The sequence below is a fragment of the Anas acuta genome, chromosome 14, assembly GCF_963932015.1.
Source record: "Anas acuta chromosome 14, bAnaAcu1.1, whole genome shotgun sequence".
Lineage (NCBI taxonomy): Eukaryota > Metazoa > Chordata > Aves > Anseriformes > Anatidae > Anas > Anas acuta.
The window spans coordinates 5,895,515-5,921,219 of record NC_088992.1 but is presented as its reverse complement, the minus strand read 5'-3'; the positions used below and the strand labels follow the sequence as shown (position 1 = coordinate 5,921,219).

Below are 25,705 nucleotides of genomic sequence, written 5' to 3'. Positions count from 1 at the left end.
CACAAGGCTGCTGCGGAGGACGCAGCCTCCGCTGTCTGCATAGGGAGGGCAGGGGGCAAGGGGCAGAGGGCTCCCTGCCACCCCCTACCCAGGCACTGGAGGGTCCTGTGTGGGGACAAGGGATGTGTCCCTGCCCCAATCCTTCCTGCTGTGCCTCCATCCGGGGGTGGCCACCAAGGGGGAGGCTGGCCGAGGGGCTCGCAGGGGCGATTTGGGGAGCGGGGACACCACAGCGGGAACGAAACCAAACTGGAGCCATGGAGAGGCGAGCAGGGTGCTCAGCTCGAGGAGCCTCCAGATCCATATTATGCCTCTCTCAGCCTCACCTGCTGCCTGCAGCACGCTGTGACCCCACAAAACGCCCACCCCCTGCTCCATCACACCCCGCAGACCCCCGCCCGTGCCCCCCAGCCCGGGCTCCGCATGCAGCACCCGCGGCGGTGGCTGGGCAGCGCCGTGACCTGCCGAGGCCTCCCGCTCTGTAAATAGTGTCAAGGTTAGAGCGAGGGATTCATTGGGGCCATAAATGTTTATGGCAGGCCCTCCCCGCTCCCCAGCCGCCACAGCCTGAACTTTCCTTCAGCGATGCTTTTATGGCCGGCCTCTAATCATTAACCCGGGGACTAGCGGGGGTGCTTTGCGGCACGGTCACGCTGCCAGAGCTCCCCAGGCCCAGAGAAGGGATCCGAGGGGGAAAAATAGGGCCAAAACCTGCCTGGAGGGGCTCCGGGGTGTGTTCAGCATCCCCAGCATGGGGACGTGGGTGGCTCTGCGTGGGTGCCGTGGTGACACGGCCGTGCTGGAGAAGCCTCGTGCCAGGGTTCGCCCTGGAGTTAGCAACCCAGAGAGAATCAGGGCATAATCCCAGCATAATCCCTATTTTTTTTCCTGTTTATCCTGGGTTTTGGCACTTACCTGACCAGGATGGCGATGTGCAGGACAAAACCCTGGGGGTCTGTGCCCCCCACACCCGGCAGCCCCCCTGGTTGTGCCCTTCCTGCTCCCACGTCAGCTCCTCTCCCTGGCAGGAGGCACGCTGGGGGAGGCAGCATCCCACTGCCCCTCTCTTGCCCCCCCAATAACTCACAGGCTGTGTCACACAAACTGCTTTTTAATGCAGAACTGATGGCACACGGGGAAGGCGCACACAGCAGCAGGGCGATGGGGACTGGCAGCATCAGGGCTGAGCACCCACAAGCTCCCCAACACCCTCCAGACCAGCAGCTACCCCAAAATCCCACCTGGGCATCAAAACCCAGCCCTTCACCTTCCCCTGGGGCAGCAGAGGAGCTACAGCAGCTCGCCCCCGGACCCAAGCAGCACCCAGGGCTGGGGACAGCCCTTGGATATCCCCAGGGATGGACACGGGTCCTCCTTTGGCACTGGGGCCAGCTGAGACCTGTCCACGATCTCCTGCATCTGTGGGGGTCACTCCGCCTCTTCCCACCCTTCAGCTTTTCCAGCCCTGCCACCACGGGGACCTACAAGCTCAGAATATCCCCAGCCAGCTTGTTTAGGAAGCGTTTTTTCAGTTCTTACTCTTTTTTTTTGACTGCTCATTTATTAGGTCAGGTTTCATCAGCAGGACACCGACGCGCCCCGGTTTTGCTGGAGTACCTCTGAGAGCACCGACACGCGCCTTCCTCAGGGCATGGAGGATACTAAAATCCTTCCTTACACCTCTTTGTGGGGTACTGGAGTTAAATACACGTTAGCAGAGAACGGACAAACTCAGCGGGCTGCTGCCCCTGCACCCAGCAACCCTGCACCCAGAAACTGGGCTGGGACTGGGGGGATCGGGGCAGCCCAGTCACCTACACAGACACCATCACACGAATGCACGGATTCATTACACAGCTCGCGACACTGACACTAACACCTTGGGGGGGCCGGGATGGTGGCAGGGGGACCAACAGGGGCAGCAGCTCCCCAAAGCCCCCCCCGCTGCCCCGAGCCGGCCTGAAGTGCCGAAGTGCAACCAGTGCAAAGCCGGGGGGCGAGCCCCGCATCGGGGGGTCCCCTCACATCATGGACTCCTCCTCCTCCTCCTCCTCCTCGATCTCCCGGTCCACCTCGACGGCCGTGTTCTCGTAGCTGGTGATGCCCCCGTACTTGCGCATGTGGACCATGAGTGGCTTGGGGGACTGGCTGCCGGCCAGGCTGGCCACGTAGGCACCCGTGCGGTTCTCCTCCAGCGACGGCCCCCAGTCCATGGTGGGGCGGCTGGCTTGCTGGAAACGCTGCGAGGGGACGGGCAGAGGGAGCAGGGCGCACGGCATCACACTCCCTGCTGTCACCCCCATGGGACGGGCAGAGTGCCCGGTGAGGGTGGGATGGGGATTTGGGGAGAGGCAGCTCCGTATCGGCACCCTGCCGTGGTTTGGGGAGGTGTCCTGGTCTGCAGGGGGTGCTGGGGAGGGCTTGTAGGGGCTGGGGGCTGTTGATCCCCCTAGGTGAGGGGACAGCGTGCAGCTGGGTGGCTCCTGGCCGTGTCACCGTGCCCCAGCTCCTGCCTGCAAGGGCTGCAGCCTGGGGAGGGCAGCAAGCTCTGCGGCACTGCGGGGAGCAGCCCGGGGAGAGCAGCAAAGCCAAGTGAGCTGGGGAGGCTGTAAGCAGCCAGCAGCTCCACGGCGCATCCCAGGAACAAGCCTTTTATCAGAGAACCCCCCCATGGTGCCTGGGGTGCCCCCATACTGCTGCTCCTCCAAAACAAAACCCCTCACACCCGTGCCCACCCCACACGAGGGACCCCATCTTTGCACCCCACAGGCAGCAAACCGCCGGAGAGCCCCGGCCAGGCTTGGGATGACCCCCCCAACATTTCTGGGGTGCTTTGGAGCCTCCTACCTCCCACAGCGTCCCCTCTTCTCGGAGCACGGCCACCAGCATGCCCGCGGGGATCATCAGGCAGGAGAAGAGCCCCATGAGGATGCCCAAGGCCTCGGCCCAGGCGGGGAAGCGGTAGGCGCCGTACTCGGAGGGCTGGTACTTGATGATGTTGTACACCAGCAGCGCCTGCGGGGGGGGGAGGCAAAGTCAGCACAGAGCCCTCGGGAGGTCTCAAACCCATGGAGACCTCCCAGCAGGAGCAGGGTGGTCCCCGGGCAAGGTGGAGGCCAGCAGGAGAGGCCGGCGGAGCGATGTGGCACAAGGGGAGGTCACCCAGGGGTGCTGGCACCACGCAGCACCACGAGCCCAGCGGTTACCATCATCGTGGCCGGGGACAGGACCATCCAGCACGCCCTGAAGTAAGGTCCTGGTTTGAAGCCCAGCATCATGTGGATGTCTCGGCAGAACCTCTTTATGCCTGGGGGATGCAGAGGGACAAGGGTTCGGCTCTGCCCCACAGCCGGGTGCCCGCAGCAGGCCGTGCCCCGTGCCCCCCTGGGGACAGACCCCGTACCATAGACACGTGTCACCACCAGGCAGGTGGCGATCACCACCACCATGAGCCCAAAGCCGGCGCTGTAGTCATCCAGAAGGACCAGCCAGTACATCCCGCCCTGTGGAACAAGGCACCAGTGGCTGGCATCGCCGGGACCAGCGTCCCCATAAAACCACGTCCTCCTGCCCCCCTAAGCGTTCCCTAAAACGAGCCCCTCCTTATCCCTGATGTACCTATCCCCACGCCTCACCTCTGTGGTGAGGATCAGCCCCATCAGGAAGAGGGCAATGCAGATGACAGCCGAGAAAGAAGCTTTCTTTGGCCGCAGGTAGTAGGGAAATTCGTCTGTCACTGCCGTCACGATGGTCTCCATGAAGGCAAACTGCACGGAAAGGACAAGAGGGACCCCTGAGCCTCCCCCAGGGCTGCCTGGTGCCACCGCTGGCTCGGGGGGCTCTGCTCTCACCTGGCTGTCCAGGCCCAAGGTTAGCAGCATGAAGAAGAAGAGGAAGGACCAGAACGGAGACAGAGGGAGCATCGTCATGGCCTGGGGGTACACCACAAAAGCCAGCCCAGGACCTAGGGGAGGCAAAGGGCAGCGGGGTGAAAAGGGTTTGTCGGGCACCTCCCCAAAATCCAGGTACAGGAGGGCACTGGGAGCCTGCGGGAAGGCAGCCAGGGAGGGAAATGCGGGCAGAGAAGGAATTTCCCATCTCAGGTCCTTGCTCTGGCAGCTGGAGATGGAGATGGAGATGGAGATGGAGGAGCTGCCCCTTCCCAACCCCGGCTGCCCCAGGCAGAGGATGAGGGAGGAAGGCTCCTCTTCAGCCTCACCTGCTTTGGCCACTTGGTTGACAGGGACCCCGAGCTCCTGGGACATGTATCCCAGAACGGAGAAGATGGCAAACCCCGCCAGGATGCTGGTGACGGCGTTGCCCAGGGTGACTATGAAGGTGTCCCTAGGGAGGACAAAGCAGATGCTCTCAACCTGCCTTTCCCTATACCTCACCGGGCTGGTACTTCCCAGGGGCAGCAGGACCTGTGTCTAATAACATGGGTCACACCACGGGGCTCCTCCCAAGCTTGTTTTTCCCCAGGAGAAGGGGAAAGATGCCCAGATCTGCGGCACCCAAAGTCCCCTTTTTGCTGGTGGTGCTGGGGACAGGCCCAGCAGGCACATCTGCAGCCTCACACACCCCCAGCCACCAGCACCTGCAGCCCAAAACTCCCACACCAGCTGCTGTCTCTTGATATTTAGGAGGTTTTTCTTCCACCAAACCCTCGAATCCCCCCGCAGCCTGGGTGAGCTTTAGCAGAGGGTATCTGGCTCCCACCTGTAGATGTTCTGATGGAAGGTGTTGTACGAGGCGAAGGTGAGCAGGCCCCCAAAGCCTACCCCCAGGGAGTAGAAAATCTGCAGGGCTGCCTCAATCCACACCTGGGGGGCGGGGAAACGGAGCTGAGCAGAGCAAGGTTTGGGAAGCCCCCTGAGGACTTTGGGTCAGGGGGTGGCCAGAAAAGCCACCCGAGTGAGGGCTCTGCCTCTGCCGCGTGCTGGAGGGGGCAGGAGGAGGTTTGGGTTTGTGTCTTGGGCAGGCTGCAGAAAATCCTGCTCACCTTGGAAGACAGCAAGTGGTCAAACTGGGGCGTGAGGTAAAAGCGGATCCCCTTCCAGGCCCCCTCCAGCGTCACGCCGCGAACGAGCAGCATCACCAGGATGAGGTAGGGGAAGGTGGCGGTGAAGTACACGACCTGCGGGAGCACGGGGGCGGCTGGGGAGCTGGGGGCAGCACCCAGCACACCTCACCCCCTGTAACCCCATCCCGGGACGGGACACCCCAGCACCCAGCACCCCTCTGCAGTGCCGGGGTCCTGGGGATGCAGCAGGGCCAGCAGCACCAGTGTCTGGGTGTGTGAGCCGTGCCCAAATCAGGCTGTGTCCTGCTGCTGTGCGCACGGGTCTCACTTCCCCACGTGCACAGGGAGGTGCAGACGCGGGTGGGCATGGCTGTAGATCCCCAACGGGACCACCCAGCCCTTACCTTGCCGGAGGATTTGACTCCCTTTAAGATGCACAGGTACACAATGGTCCAGGAAAGGAGCAGGCACAGACACAGGTTCCAGCGGATCCTCCCGGGATCCCCGATCCCGGAGCTCCCTTGGATGTGCAGAACATAGCGGCTAGGGGCAAAGGAGAGCCGATGGTGAGCGGCCACTGCTCATCCACCGAGTGCCAGAGACCCTCTCTGATCCCAGACAGAGGGGTCCCATCGCTGCGCCCACGAGCGCGGGCGCCCACGAGCTGCTCAGCACAGCCCCTTCGCCCCCAGCCTGTCCCCGGAGGGACACCCACCCCGTCCCCACATGGGGCCAGGCTCGGTACCTCCAGTACTCCTCGCTGGGGCTGACGGTGTTGGAGGTGTTGACGGGGAAGGTGGCGTTCCCCGCCTTGAGGACGTGGTGGTCCAGGCACAGCTCGGTGTTCCACCAGTTGCCGCAGTGCTGCCAGGGCAAGTCGCTTGTGAGGGATGCAAAGAGGTAGAAGAGAACGTAAGCAATGATCATATTGTAGTAAATGGCCACCAGGGAGACGATGAGGATCGTGCCCATGCCAACGCCTGGAGGAAGGAGAGGGTAAAGAAGGAGTGAGCCATCTCTCCGCGTCGGAGCACTTCCACGACCAGGGGCACACTCTGGGATCCAGCAGCCCGGTGGTTAACCAGCTCCGGGCCAGAGGTTCCCCTCCTGGGGGAACCCCTCCGTGCCCCCGAACATGCCCAAATTGTTGACCTGTTGCATTTTACGCAGGGTTTCACTCCAGCTCCGTGTCAGGAGTAAAAGCGTTGGGGCTGACCTTTTCCTGAAGGTCTCCACCTCTTACCTTTGCCTTCAGCAGCCACCGCGCAGCTTCCATGCTGTGTTTTGCACACTGGCTGGTTTAATTGCTTTCAGGCAATTTCTAGAGCTGATCATCGCATCCAGAGCCTCTGCAGACTGGGAGATCTTACACACAGCTGGCACCTACTGCAATGACCAACCCCGAAGTCCAGCCTGCTCCACCTTCCCCCAGGGCTTAACCTCTGCTGCTAACGGGAGCTTGGAGGATTTGGGATTTGGGGCTGACACTGCTGGTCCACGTCCTCCTCAAGGGGCTCGGGTAGGAGCCCGGCAGAGGCTCTGGGTTCCACGCACGCACCTTTAAAGAGAGGGCTGATCTTCCAGACAGCCAGCGGCCCCAGGCTGGAGAACTGCCCCAGCGACAGCTCCATGAAGAAGATGGGGATCCCGCAGATGGCCAGCATGATGAAGTAAGGAACCAGGAAAGCGCCTGCGAGAAGTGAAAAAAAAAAAAAAAAAAACAACAAAAAAAACGCACACAAAAAAAAACAAAAACACAACAAACAAACAACTAAAATTAGCACAGTGCCAACACCTAAAGCAAGGATTTGGAAGGAAATCGTTCTCGCCACAACCTCCCACTGCCTTCCTCACGAGGAATATTAACGGGGCAGCAAGGGGCAGCGCGCAGCCCCCCGCACCATCACCCACCCCAGCCCCACATCCCCAGTGCAACCTGCCCTTAGTGCAGGGGAAGGGGCTGTGATCACGCCTTGCCTCGTTTCCCCACACACACACACAGACACTTTTTCCTCCATGGATCTTTCACAACCACCACAAAATCCTCCGGTTATTATTGCAAGTGGCAAGCAGCTGCTCTGGGAAGCGTGCACCGAGCACTTTGTGCCATCGCCGCTGGGTTCTTGCATTGCAAAGGGGTCCATTTGGGGTCACATCCCACCAGCCCAGCCCAGCGAGGGGGAGATGCGGCCGGCAGGATGAGCAGTACCTCCTCCGTTGGTGTAAGCCCTGTAGGGGAACCTCCAGACGTTGCCGAGCCCCACGCAGTACCCGATGCAGGAGAGGAGGAAATCCAGGCGGCCCGTCCAGTTCCCTCTGTCCTCGGGGCACTCGGAGCCCAGGTCCCCGTCCGGGCTGCTGGGGCTCACCAGGAGCTCCGGTGTCACCGGCTGGAAGAGAGAGGGAGCAGGGGATGGGAGAGGCTGGGAAAGCAGCCGTCTCCATGTCCCTGAGGTCAAAGGATCCTAGGGAATGAGCCCATGGGGTGAGTCTGAGGGACGGGGGCAAGGATTTGGAGGCATCAGCCAGGAGCTGTGGGTCCCCCTGCACGCAGACCCCCGGGGAATGAGCGCTGGCTGGGGAGCAGAGCCCAGCACGCTCCCTGCCGCAGGACAAGGTGGCACAGTGCCTTCCTCCTCTTCCTCCTCTTCCTCCTCCTCCTCCTCCTCCTCCTGCTCTCCGGCCAGCCCTGGGGATGCTGCTGCCAGTTCCCATGGAGACAGGAGCGGAGCAGTGATGGTGATGGCTGCGTGCTCCCCCCAGCACCGCTCACAGACCCCTCGAGGGGCAGGAAACTTCCCCAAACCAGCCTGAAACGCTCACCCCGAGCAAAGGCCTCGCACCAAAACCCTGCAGAAGCCACCCCTAAATGCCCATCCCTGCTGGATGCCATCATCACAGGGCAAGAGCCGGAGGAAAAGCATCAGAAACACAGGCTGCAAAGTGAAACCGCGACCCAAATATAATGCTGGAGCTACAAAACCTCCCTGCCACCTGGCAGCCCTCCTGCAGTGCCTTAACGGGGCTCTCCGACGTAGCTACTCCCCCAAAACGTGGCCGTGCTGCTAATTAGCCCGGCACCTGCAGAGACCTGTGCTTGTGATGGACAAACAGCCCTGCAGCATCCCTCCTGGACGTGCCAGCTGCCGAGCCCTGCTTTCACCGAGGGCCCTGCCAGGGGTGACAGGGGTGGCCAGACCCCCACGTCACTAAAACCTGGTCTATTAGACTTAAAATAAATTACACAATGTGGTATTTAAGGATTCCAGCCCATCTCTGCCCCAAATAACAGCGAGCCGCACGCCGTGCTGATTCAGGTGGAAACCTCACGCAGCTCCTCGATTTTTTTTAGGCTCCTTTTTTTTTTAGGCCCTTTTTTTTTAGGCTCCCTTTCAGCCCGTGTCCTAACGGGGCTTTTCCTTCTGATGCTCTCGCGCTTTCCACGCTGCCATCTTCCAGACCGCGCTCCCGTCTCGCGGCTACCAACAGACGGGGACCAGCAGCTCCCTTGGCAACAGCATCCTCCCCCTGCACGGCACCGCCACCAGATGCTCCCAGCCCAGCAAAGGTCACCGAGGAGAAGGAGCTCTCCAAGCCCTGAGGAGGATGAGAGCTGGCTTCCCCGAGGAAATTTCCCCGCGCTAATTATTTCCCCGCAAGCCGCTTTGCCGAAGCCGCTACCACACTCGGCTGGCACAAGGCTGGATCTAGCAAGGCAGCCAGATTCGAGCTGTTTTTTTTTCATCGTGTTTTGCCTAAACTCGTACTTGGCAGCGTGGGGCTGTTTTGTCCGTGAGCGCCGAGCTGGGAGAGATGCCACCCGAAGGCAGATTTCTCCCCTGCGGCTCCGTGCAAGCACAGCGCGTCTGTGAGGCGTGAGTCACTTCGGATTAGTCGGAGGTGCGTGTTCATCTCTTTAAGAACAGGAATAAAAGCCACCAAAAAGAATTAATTAGGATGCAGAATGGCTTAGGAAGTGCAATAAATCCGAGTCTGAGCGGTGGGAAGAGCCCCGGGGGCTGTGCTCGCCCTGCGTGCCCCAGCTCCGGGGTCACGGCACAAGCCAGGAGAGGGAGCGAGCCTTGCTGTCGGTGGCCACAGGTGGCTGAGGCCGAAACAAACTCATTGCAGGGATGCCCGGAGCACGGGGAGCGTGCACAGCTCTGGTGACACCCACTGGGTGCCCCCCAGGACCCCAGCAGAGGGCAGAGGCTGGGATGGGGCAGCCCAAAGCCGGGCTCCTGCCCCGTCCCCCACCCTCACCAAATAACCCTCCAAGCAAACAAGCACTCGCTTCAAACAACAGCCACTGGGCTCTTCTGGAAATGCTCTTAGCAGAGCCCTGAGCAGCAGCAGCGGTGGGGGAAACGACCCGAGACATCTGCTGCTCATCCCAGCTGATCGCTGTGGGACTAAACAAAATCCTGAAAAAATGTTAAACGGGATCACCAGCGGCAGAGGAATTCGTTCAAGGGTCTCAGAAAACCTTTCCAAGGGGCAAAGGGAACTTTTAATGGACCTTGCAGTCGCCAAGTGAGCTGAATAAGCAATTTGTAGGGCAGAGGAGAGGAAAGAGCTGCCTCCAAACAGCACCGGGGACAGGTAGGCAACCTCAGGCTGCTGGCTTGCACCAGGCCAGTGCTGGTCCTAGGAATTTCCTTGCAGGGACACAGCTCTGCTCTGTCCTCTCTCATCCCTGAAGGCTGGGCACGGGTTGGAGCCCTCCTCATTTTGCCTTCAGCAGCATGGGCTGGCAGAGCAAAGAGGAGAAAGGCAGAGCCCGAGGGGTTCGTGGCACCCAGGGTGCCCGGGATGCTCCAGGGAGCACAGAGCCGCTGGCAGCAGCAGTGTGTCCCCGCATGGGACCTGGGGACAAGGAGGGGCTCAGCCCCTGGTGCAGGGACAGCTGGGGACCCACTGAGAGGAGCAGGAGTGGAGGCAGAGCCTGGCACGGGGGAAGCCTGAAAGCTGCCTTTAAAAAGGGTTCCCAGCAGGATTTCCAGCTCTGCCAGCCCACAGGGGGCACGAGGGGAGTTCAGGGTGCAGCACCACCCTGACCCCTCTAAACCCTGCAGGGAAGGAGGTGATCCCAGCTGCGGAGAGGCACTGCCCAGCCCTGTGTACTCACCCCATGGAGGGGGGACACCCCAAACCCTCCCAAGCACCCCCAACCTCCCCGTGCCCGGGCAGCCCCAGGCTGTTGGGAGCAGCATCCCCAAGAGCAGCACCACGGGGAGCTGGTGCTGAGCACCCACCCGCGGCCCCCCGGGGCAGCCTGGCCGTGAATCACCTGCAGGCAGGGCAGGGATGGGAGAAGCATCCCTCCGAGCAGGCAACAGGTCCTGAAAAAACGATCAGGATGCCCCAAATCCTCCCCATTTGCAATCTGTGTGAGGGTGCCAGGGCCGAGCCGTGCACCCATGGGTGCCAGCACCCGCTGCCCGCGCTCCCCGGGCTCCGCGAGCGGCTCTCACCTTGCGGAGATGCTGCTGCCGAATCTTCTTCATCCCCCAATCCTGTTGCTATGCGCTCCCCGCTCCGACACTTGGTTTTCTCTGGCTCCGCAGACCAGACGGCCTCTCCGGAGGCAGGGAGGGAGAAGAGGGAGAGGGCGAAGTGATGGCGGGCAGGGAGGGGTGCCGAGCTCCTCCCGGCGCCGCCGATGGAGGCGGGGGGCACGGGGGGACACGGCCCCGAGGGAGAGGAGCTGGCGGCAAAGGTTTTGCCTGGAGTTGGGGATGGCTGCGTGCTGAGCAGGCAGGGAGGGAGGGGACGGCTCTTGGCAGGCTGGGGAAGGGCTGTCTGTCAAATGAGCCCCTGCTGGGGGGGGGTCCAAGCCCTCAGCCCTCACCAGGGCAGCGAGGAGGAGCGGGTGCTGCTTTACGCACGCCACGGATGTGTCAGGTCCCATGGGTGCCCTGCTGCTGGGCGCCCAGTGTTCCCACATGTCCCAGGGGGTGGTGGCAGCAGAGCAGGTGCCAGAAGCGCCCAGCAGCTTTCTGGCTGGCCCCACGCTGGTTTTCCTTCTGGCAGGGCGCAGCTGGAGCCCGAGCAGCTCCAAAGTGCCTTGTGGTCGTGCTGTCAGTGAGCCCAGAGCACGGGGCAGGGGATGCTCAGCAGCCCTCGGTCCCTTTGGGCAGGACCAGTACATCCCAGTGCGCCTGGGGCAGGTCCCCAGTGCTGTCCCCAGCACCGGAGCACAGCTCCCATCCCCAGGGACAGGTGTTCCTGGAGAGCTGTCAGTGGGACCCTACAGCCCCAAAAGCAAAGGTAAAGGGGGCTTTTCCCCCTCGTGCTCAGCCAAATCCCCAGTGAGGGGGCAAGGAGCTGATTTCTGGCTCCTTCACCCACTGCTGCGGTGAGAAATGTCCCCAGCTTTCCTCAGCTGTAAGGCTCAGCAGGTGGCTCTGGGGCTGGGGGGGGGACACGGTTGGAACCGAGGCCCCACATCTCCCCAAAACCTACTGGAGGTCCTGTTTCTACAGCCCTTCAAACACTTCTGAATAATTTCCCCAAAAAGGAAAGAGATCACGGGCATAGAGACATTTCTGCAAAGCCCAGCGCTGGTGAAGCGCCTCAGCGTTTGCACAGCGGGTCTTTGAGAGCTAACATTTACCTGGGATTCCCGGGGGGGAAGGAGGAAGGAACAAACTGCACAATCCAACAAACATCTCCTTTATTCACAGACTCGCAGTTTCCTCAAAAAAAAATAATAAAAAAAAAGGCTTTTGGGAAGTCACCGAGCTGGGTTTTCCTTGTCGTGGTCTTATCCATCCCTTCTCCCTCTCCTGGGATGCGTGGGGAAAGCCGAGCCCAGCTGCCTGGGCTGGTGGCCCGGGGCCATATCTCGCTGTCCCAGCCTCGCCCTTCCTGCTCGGGGCAGCGATGCTTTGTTTGCTTTTGGTGCCCGTGCCATCTGAATCAGCCTTTTCCCTCCGGATCCACCTAGGGAGAAGTGTCCCGCGGGGGCAGGCTGGTGGCAGCTTGTTACGGCTGCCCCAGCCCTGTGTCGCCCTGCACAAACAGCCCAGCCCTCCGCGGGCACCCTCCGAGCCTCCTTCTTCCCATCTCTAGGGCAGAGGGCTGGTGTTACCCCAAAATTGCACTGATACTGCTGCCTGTGGGATGTTCTGTGCCTGGAGCTCCATTTTGGGGTTCAGCTGGTGCTGCTGTGTGAGGGCCACCAGCTCTCCATCCCCTGGGCCAGCAGGGTGTAGATACACATTGTGGGCACCCGGGGTGCTCCAGCTCCTCATTTCAGAGCTGACTCAAGCCTGGCACCACCCCAAAGCCACCCGGAGACCCATCCTGTGCCACAGCACCTGTGAGAGGCAGCAGGAACCAGGGGGGAGATCCCAGGAGGAGCAGCCTGCCCTGGGGACCCCAGCAACCCCAGGGGAGCTCAGGCAGAGGTGGCACTGCACTGCTGTGCCCAGTCCCCAGGACCTGGCACTGGGGAGCGCACGCACCTCTCCAGCCCGATGCCGGGCCTGATGGGCACCAGTGGGGAGGGAAAAAGCAGCCCCCTGGTATGAGGAAGCCCCCTGCCCACCCTGCTCGCAGCCCAGCAGTGCCTGGGGAGGTGCCTGGCAGCAGGACGGGGCCGTGCCCGGATCTGCTCCGTGGGGCACGGGGAAGGCAGCAGCCGCCGCGGTGCTCCCGTTCGTCAGCACCGGGAAGCGTGCCACGCCGGAGGCTGCTGCGCTGCCAGCCACCTGCTGTGCGTGGCCTTATTTTGAGGATTATTGCAAGATTTCTCTGAGGAGGGGTGCGGCCAGGCAGCGGGAGCCAGTGGGAAGCGCAGAGGAAGGAGTGGGAAGAAACTGCGGGGGCTTGCTGGGGACAGTCCCCAGGGTCCCACAGCAGTGCCACCCGCTGTCCCCATAAAGCTGCGGTGTTGTGTGGGGCTGTGCAACCCCAAAGGCGGCTGTCTGGGGTGCTAAAAATGTGCCTGTCACCTGCCAGGGGGCTGGCCATCAGGGTGATGCACGGCCAGGAGCTTTGGGTGCCAAAGCCGGTGGGGACACGGGGACCAGCGGGGACATGGTGACCCCACAGCCCTGATGAAATGGTGGCTGGAGGGAGGCAGGGGAGGACAGGGGTCCAGGGACGCAGCAGATGCCTTCCGTCAGCAGCCGAGGGGTGTGTGTGTGTGTTGGGGGAAGGGGTGCAGGGCGTGTGGGCGCATTTATGGCCCCTTCCCGCCAGCGCCTGCTCCCTGAGCACACACAGGCAGCAGCAACCCAAGGGCACAGCCCCGCGGCTCGCTGGACTTTTACCCTGCTGTGCAAACAGGCAGGCACCTGATTAGGGTATCGGTTGGAATTTCATCCTGTCAACGGTACCGGGAGCTTCTCCGGGGCGGTGGCAGAGCATCTTCCCTCTGCCCGCACCCTCCCGTGGGCACCCTGGCGCCCAGCAGGGCGCAGCCCTTTGGGCAGGCAGCCCGTCCCCTCCCTTCCACTCCCTTCCCTTCTCCCTTGTGGCACCAGCTCCGTTCCCGTTGCCTCCCCAGCCTTTTAGCTACCAAAACCCCATGTCCCCTTGTAGCAGGGCACACAGAGGGATGTGCCGGGCACCCCGAAACCGTGCCGGTGAGCCCAGCTGAGCAGGGTGAGCAGTGGGTGCTGCCACTCCTGTAAGGTCAGGAAAAAAACCCTTTGCTCTCTCCTTCTCCCTGCAAATCCACCTCATCCTGCCTCTGCTCCTCCATCTGCTCTGCCCAGGAGGACTTTATCCCGCACCAGATGTCCCTCCACATCCACCTTCCCTGCCCGGGCACCTCCCTGCCTCCTCCCGGCACGTTTTGGGGCTGGAGGAGCAATTTTGGGCAAGGATTTGAGGGCAGCCCCTGTCTTGGTGCCCTGCAGGATGGCTGGGATGTGGCTGGGATGGAGAGGTGATGGCAGCACGAGGAAGGGAGAGGATGGCAAAGCCAGCAGTTCCCCGGGCCAGGCCCACCCATGCCCGCTCCGTCGCGGCCGGGCACCGATGCCAGCTGTCCCCGGCGCTATCTCACATCCTCGTTCTCTGTTTGCTCTTCTCGGACAAGGAGGATATTCAGCCCGTCAACAGCCATAAAACGAGATTAGAGGCCGGGAGGCGCCAATCGGTGGCAGCCACGTCCGTGGGCAGCCGGCCTTGTTCTTTGGCCTCCAGCAGCCAGGCCCGGCCTCACCCTCATCCCCAGGATGCCCCCGGCACGGACACCCCCGCCGTGGCCATGGGACGGGACGTGGCCACCCCACGCCACCCCATGCCACCCGTGCCTCCCTCGTGCTGGGCACATGGCATGGTGCCACCAGCCCACGAGGCCAGGCTGCTGCACCCAGGCCTCTGTCCCTGTCCTCCCCACTTTTTTGGCCCCATTTGGGGACGTTGGTGTGGGTTTGTCCCCGCAGCAACCTCCCTGCCCTGCCGCAGCAGTGCCCGGGGTGCAAGGAAGCAGCAACGCATCTAGAGCACGCAGGATTCCTGCTTGTTTTTATTTTAACCAATGCCTAAAAAATAAAAAGGAAAAGCAGTTCTGCTTTATATACACGAGCCGTGAGCCGAAGTCCCCAGCCAGTGCCAGGGTTCGTCCTCACCGCCGGGCTGGCAGTGGTGGCCCCAGGGAGGTGTCCCCACAGAGGGGAGGTGTAAATCCTACGTGAGCTGGAGAGGGGCTGTGGGCACAGCGGGACTGCAGGGACCCACGGCGTCCTGCAAGAGCCACAGCACCCCCGGACACTGCTCTCTGGGCCAGAAGGGGCTGGGGGTGGGCAGGGGGCTCGGTGCATGGGCAGTGCTGGGGACATCTCTTGTCCCTGCTGGGGTTTGGAGGGACAGCGCTGGGAAAGGGCAAACAGGGCCCCTGCACCCTCGCCTTGGTCTTGGGAAGCTGCACACCTCGGGGAATCCAAAACCGGGCGGTACATCAGCTGGGCTCATGCGGATCCCAGGAGGCAGCGGGATGAAGGGCATTTTAGCTGCAGTTTTCCAGCAGGAAATAAAAGGGCATTGGTTACTGGCCTTGGGTGTATAGGGCGCACGAGGTGGTGCAGTGCGTGCAGGGCGACAGGGAGAACAAAATCCCAAGTCCTGTGGGTTACAAGAAAACTGTCCCTCTGTCCTGGAAGCTCTCCTTCACCTCGCACCTCCGGCCCTTCCTCTCCCCACGACAGCCCCAGCAGTGGCTCTGGTGGATGTGGCTGATGCCACACCTTGGTGCAGCAGCACGGGGCTGTGCCGGGGTCTGAGGGCTCGGTCCCATCCACGTTTCTCCCCCCAACCCCATCGGATGTCCTGCTGGTGAAGATGCTCTGCTCCCGTGCCATGGGGCTGCAGAGAGCGCAGCTCGGTGCGAGGCTCCGTGATGCTGGGGGTCGGCGTTTGGCCCCTGGGGCTGGCTCCTCTGCCCTGTCCCGGTGGCAAACCTTCTTCTTCTTGTCCTTCCCACCGTGGAGGGTGGTCTCAGACCTCAGCAGGGTGGTTCAGTTACGGGGTGGAGGTCCAGCACATCTCCTGGTGGCTCTTTGTGGCCACAGGGATGGAGCTGGGGACGCAGGCGTGGTGGCTGGGGGACACGGGGGGCACTTGCCCAGGTCATGCTGCAGCTCTCTGCTGTCTCCCAGGTTTGGAGGAGCCCCTGTTCCTCCTCAGCCCCACCACCGAGGGTCCTGCCCGGCTCAGGCCGTCCATCTCACTCTGCCGTGGTCAGATCCCGCAGCCCAGCTGGGATTTGTTCTGCCTCGAGTCCAGCCAAACGTTCCCTCTAGTTCAGTCTCGCTCCAACCACCCCCAAAAGCAGCAGGCAGCTGGATCACCGGGGCGGGGGGGGGACCGGGAAGGAAGCATCCCACCATCTCCACCCGATGCGCCCCCATAAAGCCATCCTCCACCACCACCACCTCACGCCCATCCTGCTGGCTCTGCAATCGTCCTGGGGGGCTCCAGCAGAGCCCAGAGCAGCGCGTTGCCCCCGGGGAGAGCAGCACGCCCTAACCCACGGTTTGTGTGCGGGACCGAGCCCACCAGCCCCTTGGGAAGGCGACGGTGCCACCTGGCCCAGCCTCGCTGGCTGCCCCCGAGCGCAGCCGGGGACAGGGGGGGGGTCTTTGGGCAGGGACCGTCCCTCCTCGGAGCACGGCGACCCGCGGTGCTTATCTCTCGGTGTCCGGAGCTGGCGGAGGGGGCTAAGGCATGAATTCCTCCTTGATGGTCAGCGGCGACGAGGAGACGAGGCTCGGGGCGCTGCCGCCGCACAGGGCACCCATGGGTCCTGGCGTGCCCACGGCCGGGGGGGTCGGCGTGGTGGTGCTGGTGGGCTGGCTCTGCTGCTGCATCTTCTTCTTGTTCACCTTCCGCTCCTTCGCCCGCCGGTTCTGGAACCAGATTTTCACCTGCAGAGAGACACCGAGAGCCGTGCAGAGGAGGGGACGCAGCTGAGGGCAAGCACCCCAAGACTGGGAGGGGGGGCGAATCCCTGGGGCTGGAAGCTTGGTGGGAGCAGCACTGCCCTCTCCCAGCCCCCAATTCCACCATTTTTTCCCCATTTCAGCACTGACCTGCCGCTCGGTGAGCCCCAGGGCAGCGGCCAGCTCGGCCTTGCGGCGGATGGTGATGTAGCGGCTGTAGTGGAACTCCTTCTCCAGCTCCAGGCGCTGGTGGTCCGTGTACACCACGCGGTATTTGTCCTTCGTCCTGGTCTTCCCTGGTGGAGGAAGCAGAGCCGGGGTGAGCCGAGAGGGGCTGGGAGGGGCAGGAGCATCCCCGAGGGCACGGGGGAGCTGCGCAACCCCACGGGTGGCTCTGGAGCAACGTGGTGATGATCTGGGACCATGGGGCGAGAGAGCTGGGGGCTCCTATGGGATCTGACACCCATCCTGGGTAACAGCAGGGTGTTTCTCTGTGTTGGAAAGTGCCTTGGGGCAGGGGAAGTGGCTCGGTGGGAAGGGCAGGAGGGGTTCAGCTGCATGCCAAGAGGGTGGGCTGTAAATCCCACGTGCCACGATGTGCCAGCCCCAAAAGGAGCAGCTCTGCAGCCCCAGGCAGGGAACGTGCAGGCAGCCCCCCGCCGCCCCCCAGCACACCCACACGGGGCTCTTGCATCCCAAATTTGCCAGCAGAGCGATTCCCAGGGGGGTTACAACGTAAATTAAATTTACACATAGTGAGCAGCTCCCTGAGAAACCACACACCCCCTCTGGCTGCGCCAGCCTCAGGGAATCCTACGAGATATCTGTTTTCTCATAGAGTTTTTTTCTTTCTCTTCCGAAAGCAAAACCTTTTCAGGAGAGATAATAACTGAAAAGCGAGCATCTTATTTGCAATATTACTATTTGAATGCCACTGCTTGGTGGAAAAAATAAAATAAAACAGCTGAGAAGCAACGGAATTGACAGCTAAAATAAAGAATACAGAAACAAGGTGGTTTGTGGATACCGCATATGCCAGAAATTTTAGCAGGAATTATTATTTCCTGCTGCAGCCACAAATAGATCCGTCACAGACCGTTTTTTTTTATTCCCTCTTGGTTGCTCGTCCCTGTCGGGTTCCCGGCTCTGCCCCGCTCCTTCCCCCGTGCCAAAAACTGGGGAGCAAACGCAGCCAAGCCAGAGATGGAGTCATTCACCTTGGCTAATCGGCGATGTTTGCTGAACTCAGGAATGTATCGTGGGTGATTCACAAGGAAAAGAAAGGGATTTGCAAGGAATACTGTTGACAATGAATAATGCAGCCCCCTTGAATGTCAATGCGGAGTTGCGCTTAGCTCTCCCTCGGCGGCCCTTTTATGGCCCTGTGAAAGGAAAGAGGAAATTTGGGCCGAGCCAGCCCACTGCTCACGGGGACCCCTCGTGCCCCAGTGCCACCGTGGGGAGCTCGGGGGCAGAGGGGTGGGGCAGCCCCCAGCCTTTCCAGTGGACCCAGTGGAGGAGGATGGGTTGTCCCGGGTCTGTGGCACTGCCCCTGGCTGCTGGAGGGAACACAGACGGGACATGGGGTGCAGGGAGCCTGGATTGCTCCTTGAGGTCCTACAAAGCGTCTTCCCAACTCCTGCCACCAGCCTGCCCAGCCCCATTGTGCATTCGCCCTTCTCGTCCCCAAAAGACCAGCCCAAAGAGCAGCTGGGGCAGCCAAATCAAGACATCCGTGGGGCTAAGTGGGAAAGGTTTCAGCACTGGGATCAAGGCAGAGCCTGTGGCTTCAAGGGGAGAGGGCATCGTTACTGCTGTTAATGTGTAACCCTAATAGCGCTCACCTGAGCCACGATTAGATAAGGGAATGGCTTTAACACGCTGCTCAGGCCCCGGAGGACACACTCCTGAGCGTGCACGCACATGCACTCGCACACGCACTGGGGGAGACCCCCAGCCCTCAGCCTCTCCCGAGGGCAGCCTTGGGGACGGGGATGGGGACCTGGAGATCCCCGCGCTGCACCACGGCACTGGGGCACCTCTGGGACGCACAGGTCGGGGTCACGTAGCCCTGGTGACACGGGGTTTTTGCTTCCCTGCCTCCAGAGCAGGGCAGAGGAAGGGAAAACCAAGCCCCAGCCCCGCACCGTTCATCCCCAGCTCTGCACCCACCGGGCTATGGAAGGCACTCTCCAGCCCCAGCCTGCCCAAGCGATGGCTTTTGGCAAGAAGCTGCACCCACACGGATAGGCAGGGGGTGTTTTAAGGCTGGCGTGGGGCAACTCTGAGCTCTGAACAGCTGAGCTCAGACCAGGGAGGAGCAGAGCCCTGCACCGTTTCCCAAAGGTCTCCATTTCACAGGTCAAAGCAGCTCCAAATTGCGGCGGCTGCGAGCCCTGAGCAGCGCCGCAGCCATCAGGGCTCCGATCAGGGCAGCACGCAGCAAGCAGGGGGACGGCAGCCCCTTGCTGGAGCCGAGGAGATGAGAGCTCACCGCCGCATCGGCAGAGGTCCCCGAGGCCTGGGGACACGGGCACGTGGCGGTCTGGGTGCCAGGCGCCTTGCAGGGCTCTTTGCACGGGAGGTGCTGGTGGGGACGGAGCCGGCGCCGCGAGGCTTTGCACGCCCTGCTGCACAGACACTCCTCGCATGACTGGCGTAAAAAAATTGGGCTGCCCTGAGGTGGCTTGGAGAAACACAGGGAAAAAACATCGTGGGTGAGAGTCCCATCACCAGGGAAGGAGCTTTCACTTGGCGATCCAGCTCCTTTTTTTCTGGAGCAGCATCTGTTTGCAAAGAGGATAAAATCCCTCCCCTATCCTAGGAGAGCGGGTGCTACATCTCTCCCCAGTGGAAGCCTTAATGAAAACTTTCCCTCTGCCCTGACGTAGCCAAGGCAGAGCTATGGATGGGGAAACTGAGGCACGGAAGCAATGCCAAACCCAAATGGAGCCCCAGGGTCAGAGCCGTGAGCCCCCTGGGGAGCCTAAACCCTCCCTCCACCCTCCTACAGCTCCAGAAGGGGAAAATGCAGAGAGGGGGCAGTTGGCACAGCATTGCCCCATGGCAGATACCCCGGGACAAGGGTTGGGATCAGCTCCTAATGCTCAGCTCCCTCCCAGCTGGAGCTCACCCGGCAGCCAGCTGTGCCCCAGCTGTGCTGCACGGAGGGGCCGATGCTCCCTCTGCCGAGCAGAGGCGACCACAGCCCTTGGTGCTGATGCTGGGGACAGACCGCCCGGCACATCTCACTGTCCCCAAACCTGCTGGAAATGGCAGCTCCGAAGCCTGCACTGCCTGCAGAAGGGGCTGAGCAACCCCCGCACACACTCAGGAGCCACCCAGAGCCCTGTGCCGGGAGGTTAAATGCCCACAGGACCCCTGGTGCTGGGACCAGCATGGGGTTCATGAGCCTTCCCCTTCCCTGCCATATTCCCGACCCTATCCCACCCGTCCCAGGAAGGACACGGCCACGTGGATCCCGATTTCTGAGCTGCTGGGCTGCAGGCAGGGCTCAGCCGTACCCACAGCCCCCCCCGAGCCAACACCGAACCACGCCGGGGAGTTCTTCCTGGTGCCAAACTTCAGAGGAAGCAGCACTGCTGCCACGGCCACCCCTCCCACAATAAAATCTCATTTGACTCGATAGGTCAAGCACTGGAAGTGTTTCGGTTACAAAACCACGCACACGGATCCCGATGGTTTTGTAGCCTTTGCGTGCAGGGGATCGAGCTCGGCGCTTCCAAAAAAGCCCTGTGGCTTTGCTATGAACACAACCAGGGGCTATATACCAGGATTTGGGGGCTGGCAAGGCTCAGGGAGCAGCCAAACAGGGGTGGTGAAGCTGGGAAGGAGCAGAAGCAGCCGGGGCAGAGCGGGGTGTGGGGAGCGCAGAGCAGAGCAGGGGAGCGCAGGCTGGCCCCGGCCGGGCAGGGTGCTGGCGGCAGCCACACGTCCCCATCCCAGCCTTGGCCACGGAGCAGCAGCCTGAGGTGATTCAAGCCTTTATTTTGGCAACGGGCACATTCCTGGGGCTGCTCCTTGGTTTTACAAGCACCGCCGGGCAGGCTCCTGCACGGGGTCAAAGACCGCGCCGCGAGGGTGCCAGCACGGAGCATCGCCCCCGTGGCACGGGTCCGCAGCCAGCCCCAAGGCACCGAGCACTGCTCGGTTCCTCCAGAGCTTCACGGGGCAGGAGACACAGCCTTGGACCCTCTCCCCCTTCACGGCCTCAGCGCCGGGGAAGGATCCGTCCCCTTATCCGGGCAATCGCAAAGCTAACAGCGCCCAAGCGGGTGTCCTTGAAGGGTCCCCCGCAGGAAATATCTCCATTGGCCGGGGGGTTTAAGTGTCCCTCGGTTAATCCCGGGGTATTAGGCAGCCCGGCCCAGCACGTAGGGACCTCCAGAGCTCCAGGGAAGCCCTTTTTGTTCAAGGAAAGTCGATTCTAGGAAAGTTTGAGCCGCCTGTACCTTGGCCAGCTAAGCATTCAGCAAACCCCAGCGGAGGCCAGGAGCAGGTTGTGGGTTAATAATTCAAGGGGAGAAGACCGGCGGGGCCCCCAGCGGCATGCAGGCACTCCGGGTGACACGGGGGAGCAAAGGATTTCGTGGGGAGCTGCCACATCCCAAAATTGGGGGCCTATAGGAGAACCCATGCAGGGACCTCCCTTGCCAACGCGAATCCTGCCTGCGCAGGGCTGCTGCATCTCATTCACGGGGGTTTTAGTGTTGCCTCCAGCTTTCAGCGATCTCGCTAGAGCCGAACAAGGAAAAGGGAGCTGGAAACAGAGAATGGAGTTGGAATTGAGGGCTGCACGCCCAGCGGGTCGAACCCTGCTCGTGCTCAGAGCATCCTCACCTGCTCTCCGCCTGGGCACCACGGGCACCACACCACGGGCACCCACCCCGTGCTGCCCCAAGTGCCTCCAGCTCCCCGGGGATGCCCTGGGCGCACTTTCACTTGCAATATTTAGCTGCAGCCGGCTCCATTAGTGACCTAAAGGCCGGCCCCGCGGCAGCACCCGGGCATTTACATAACTAACGAGCAGGGGGTGAACTTCAAAGTTCAGCACGCTGCCACTTCCAGCACCTTCCCGAGCTTTTTATAGAGCAGGGGTGCAATTCACAAGGAAGTTTGCAAATAATTGTGAATAAGGAGGAAGCGCGAGGCTTTGACACTCGGCTCGTGAAGATTTTATGAGCAGAAAAGGAGGTGATGCTGGGGAAGGAAAAGGAGGGCTGGGGAGGCCTGGTTCCCTCTAATTCCTGATTTCGAGAGCCCTGCATCACAGCCCCTGCTGCTGTTCCCTGGGCTGGGTTTTGCCCTCTGCCGTGGCTAGCTCAGGTATTTAGCAAGAGGTACATCAAATCTGCACCCCGTAAGCCTGACGCTGGGAGATTTCTCTCTGATTTTTCCCAGGCTCTGCTCCGTGCGTGCAGGACCCCCAGCACGCTCAGGCCGTGTGTGAAGTCGCCTCTCGGCAAGGCACAGCTCCTTCCCCAGAGCCTGCAAACTGCAGCCGATGGCTGTTTATACAAGGGAAGACGGAGAGGGAGCCGCGATTTACAGCCCTCTGAAGTATTATGATTTACGGCGTTCGCACAGAAACTCTTGATATTTATGGCAAGAAGGGACGCGCATTCGCTTCCTATTCCCACAGCGGCGAGAGGGGCAGTTAATCCATCCAGGCTGATTAATGCTCAGTTTATTGATTTCAATAAAACAATTCATTCCCGAGTCTCACCCTTATCTATGTCAAACCCATCTCTGCTCTGCTCATTTTCAAGCTTTATGGAGAAAAGCGTCCAGCACTTGCAGCTCGCTGCCTTACTCCAAAGGGAGAGAACCCCCCGGGGAGGGCATTTGCTGAAGGTGCCCGTCCAACCCAGGGGGGTTTTGCTCTGCTGCCCTGCCCGCTGGGACTGATCCTGCTCCACATGCAAGGGGATGATGGCTGGTTTATTTGTTCCTTTGTATGTGTTCAATCTCAGAGATACCAACTCAGCAGTGGCTGATTTTTGCAGAATTCAATCACTCACTCGCCACGTAACTCAATCAAGGGGCACTTTCAAGCCCCCGGTCTGTCTCCCCCTTGATCCAGAGGAGGAGAGTGCTGATCTCTTTTCTCCCCGCTTTCATTTTTTCATCTCCCCTCCCACCTCTCTCTAAAAAAACACATGAATTCAGACCAACAGAACCTGCAGAAGCTGTGGGGTCCCATTCACTGCCTAGAAGGAGGGGGCCATTTCTCCTAAATAGCTATATTCAGGGCTTAAAACAGGCCAGGAAATACCAGCCTGCCTCTCCCCTCCTGCTTGCAGACTGGCGCTAGCTGTTTGCACCCCCGGGATGCTCTGCCTGCCCACCACAGCCCCTGCTCCCTCGGGGACAGCCCCGATCCCAACCCCACCACGCACCCAGCACATCCACGGTGCAGTTTTCAATGCAAGGAGACCCCAAACACCTCTGGGCTGAGCCCCTTGGCACCACACAGCCTCTGAACAGATCTTGGGCATCACGGCCCCAGCACTGTGCATTGGCCAGCCCCACATGGTGATAGCGGGGAACCAGAAGCAAACCTAAAATGGGGACATTTTGCACCTCGATGTGCATTTTTCATCTGGGAGCCATGGCGAGGGAGAGGGTGGTGGTTTGGCCAGGCTGGGCTGGGAACCCTGGAGGGGAACATGAAAGGGCACGGGCAGGGCAGGACAAAGGGCCCCCCCCCCCCCCCGCACCTCACCTCGCTGCCAAAGGAGCCGGCCAGCATCTCCATGACAAAGCGAAGCCTTGTCAATTTGGGCTGGCCCCGAGGGGTGACTGCCCACCGCCTTTGAAGTGGGCAGCGGGGCGGCCTGCGGGCAGGGGGCTGCAGGGGCACAGACACTTCCCCCCACCCTGCCCCGGGTCAGGAGTTCAGCGGGGACAGGACCCCAGGGACAGGACACGGGGACAGCAGGGCCACCCGGTGCCAGGCACAGGAGTGGGGACACCCGCACCCACGGCACGCAACACCCTGAGCACCCCCATGCACCCTGCGCATGGCACCCAGTGCACCTTGCACACGCACAGAGCGTGTGGCATCGCCCATGCACACTCACCGACCCCGTGCAACAAGTGCCTTGCACGCAGAGCCTCGCACACCCTACACTGAATGTGCTCTTGCACCTCTTGACCGGGTGCACGGCCACGCTCACTGCTCACACGCACAGCCACAGCCTTGCACGCTCACTCTTGCACGCACCAACAGCCTGTCCGTCACCAACTGGAGCATGGACGAGTGCGCCAGCAGTGCAGGGTGGGGCAGGGCTCCTCCAAAAAGCCCCTTTGGGCTGCCTGCAGCTGGAGCACCCCACAACCCCACAGGTCTCCAGCTCTGCTTGCCCTCTCCAGCAGCAGCAGGTGAGGGCAGGGATGGTGGCTCAGAGGCTGGCTGGGACTTTCCAGCCACATGCAAGGCAGAAACTATCCACTAATCCCGGCTGCTGGCGATAAGGAAGGACAGGGCAGCCCACACGCTGGTACCCTCCATGCCCATCCTCAGCCCGTGCCACCTCGGTGGCCACACAAGCTCTGTCCCTCCCTTGCAGCCACAGACCCCACAGCACGACCCAGCCCTGCAGGACTTCAAGATGAAGGCTCCTCTGAGCAGAGGAAGGAGCTGGGGCACGGGGCCGGGGGTTTCCTTACCGCTGTTGCTGGTGCTGGGAATGCTGCGCCTCATCCACTCGTAGGGGGTGCGCCTCTGTGCGTTAGGGGACAGCTGGGGGACCGAGCTGCTGATGGGCGGAGGCAGGAGTCCAGAGCCCGGGGGCTGCATGGGGTTAAAATCCGGGGGGCTGAATCCGAACTGCCCCGGGTTTGCGGTGGACGAGGCGGCGGCGGTGCCGTACGAGTGCCAGTCCTCCTTGGCAGGGGTGTAGGGAGAGCCCCAGGCGGCCGCCGGCTGCCCGTGGTGCGGGTCGCTGTTAATCCCCGGCACATGGTGGTAGCTGGCGAAGTCCGAGTACTGGGGAGGCCCCGGCACGTAGTTCTGGGGGTTGAGGTTGAGGCTGGGGTGCCGGACGGGGCTGGGATACATGTTGGTGTCCTTATCCAGAAGATAACCTACATACATCTTCCCCGGCTGGCTCCGCGCTCATGCTGCGCCGTGCCGTGCCGCGCCGCGTCGGGCCGGGTGTCGCGGTGTGGCGGCCGCCCCTCCTTCTCCACGCTCACCTGGGCGCCTTGGGGAGCTGTGTCCCGGGGCCAGGCACCTCCCTGCCCACAGGCTTTTATTGGGCCCAACCTCTCGCAGCATTTGCATTGAAAGGCAGGTTTGCATTTCAAAGTGCAGGAACCCCGGCGGCGGGGCGATTCAAACCTCCCGCCTGCACCCCGCCGGCCCTCCGTCCCCTCGGTGGTCACCAGCCCGCTGTCCCCATGGTCCCTTTGTAGCAGCTGGGGCTGGGGACGCTCCAACACCTCCAGCACCGCACGTGAGGATGCCCCAAAGGAGCTCGTCCTGTCCCTAACGCCACTCGTAACCCCAGGAGCGGGGTGGCCTGGGCTGAGCCCGCAAATTAAATCCTGGCTGCAGGCTGGGGACAGGTTGGGCTGCACCTGGCGTTGGCCCCATCAACCATGTTGGGGACACCAAACCCTGGCTGTGGGGTGGCGCTTTCCCCCTTTTCCCTGCCCAAACCAGCTTCTGCCTGGCTTGGAAATGGGTTGGAGGGAAGGGGTGGCTCGGGGTCCCCCAGCTCTTACAGCATTTGGGGGCAAGCCCACCCCTCCAGCCCCATAGCCCAGCCCCAGAGAGCAGGACAGACGGACAGACAGAGCTGGATGCACGCTGGGGGGCACGGCCACTTCCACACCTCACCCAGTGCAGCCTCCCGGCCTGCCCGCTGCTCTGCACGGGGAAGTAAAAAGGAAACCCATAAAACACATAAAACACAAAAACACAACCCTCCTGGGGTCCGGCACAGCCCCAGAGGGCTGGCAGCCCTGCAGCGAGAGGAGTTTCTCGTCTGTTTTCTGTCTTAAAGGAACAAAAAATCCCCAACCATTTTTTTCTGATGGAGAAACCTCCAGGCACAGCCGTTTGCAGGCTCGGGCTTTCACTTTCAGCCCAAGCCCAGGCCCGCGGGGGCTGCCAGGAGGATGTGTCGGCACCTCCCTGCTCTGCAACAGCCCCATCCCTGCTGGGCAAGGGCTGCTCTGTCCTCATCCTCCCCGACTGAAACAGCCCAGACTTGGGCAATAAGAAACCGAAAGAAAGAAAAATAAAAATTTTTTAAAA

The 25,705-nt window shown here is 61.6% G+C and overlaps 2 protein-coding genes and 1 long non-coding RNA gene across 4 annotated transcripts; 1 reads left to right on the top strand and 2 right to left on the bottom strand.

The window, feature by feature from the left end:
• Positions 1-683: 683 nt before the first annotated feature.
• On the bottom strand, positions 684-10,928 carry SLC6A7 (solute carrier family 6 member 7). Of its 2 annotated transcripts, XM_068698479.1 has the most exons (14): positions 10,498-10,923; positions 7,233-7,413; positions 6,582-6,713; positions 5,769-6,003; positions 5,428-5,566; positions 5,003-5,137; positions 4,720-4,823; positions 4,220-4,344; positions 3,852-3,964; positions 3,636-3,767; positions 3,404-3,503; positions 3,207-3,307; positions 2,848-3,015; positions 684-2,240 (listed from the first exon to the last, which is right to left on the bottom strand). In XM_068698479.1, the coding sequence occupies exons 1-14, from the start codon at positions 10,528-10,530 to the stop codon at positions 2,022-2,024; spliced, it is 1,917 nt and encodes a 638-aa protein (XP_068554580.1). In that variant the 5' UTR covers positions 10,531-10,923; the 3' UTR covers positions 684-2,021. The 2 variants fall into 2 exon arrangements, with proteins under 2 accessions (XP_068554580.1, XP_068554579.1); XM_068698478.1 differs by having other exon boundaries at positions 3,636-3,964; positions 10,498-10,928.
• LOC137864402 (uncharacterized) lies at positions 4,666-6,512 on the top strand. The gene is made up of 3 exons (XR_011101487.1): positions 4,666-4,758; positions 4,982-5,107; positions 6,338-6,512. It is a non-coding gene; the product is annotated as an uncharacterized lncRNA (long non-coding RNA).
• Positions 10,929-16,189: 5,261 nt separating the features above from the next.
• Positions 16,190-24,690, bottom strand: CDX1 (caudal type homeobox 1). The gene is made up of 3 exons (XM_068698398.1): positions 24,112-24,690; positions 16,570-16,715; positions 16,190-16,404 (listed from the first exon to the last, which is right to left on the bottom strand). The coding sequence occupies exons 1-3, from the start codon at positions 24,536-24,538 to the stop codon at positions 16,198-16,200; spliced, it is 780 nt and encodes a 259-aa protein (XP_068554499.1). The 5' UTR covers positions 24,539-24,690; the 3' UTR covers positions 16,190-16,197.
• Positions 24,691-25,705: the final 1,015 nt, after the last annotated feature.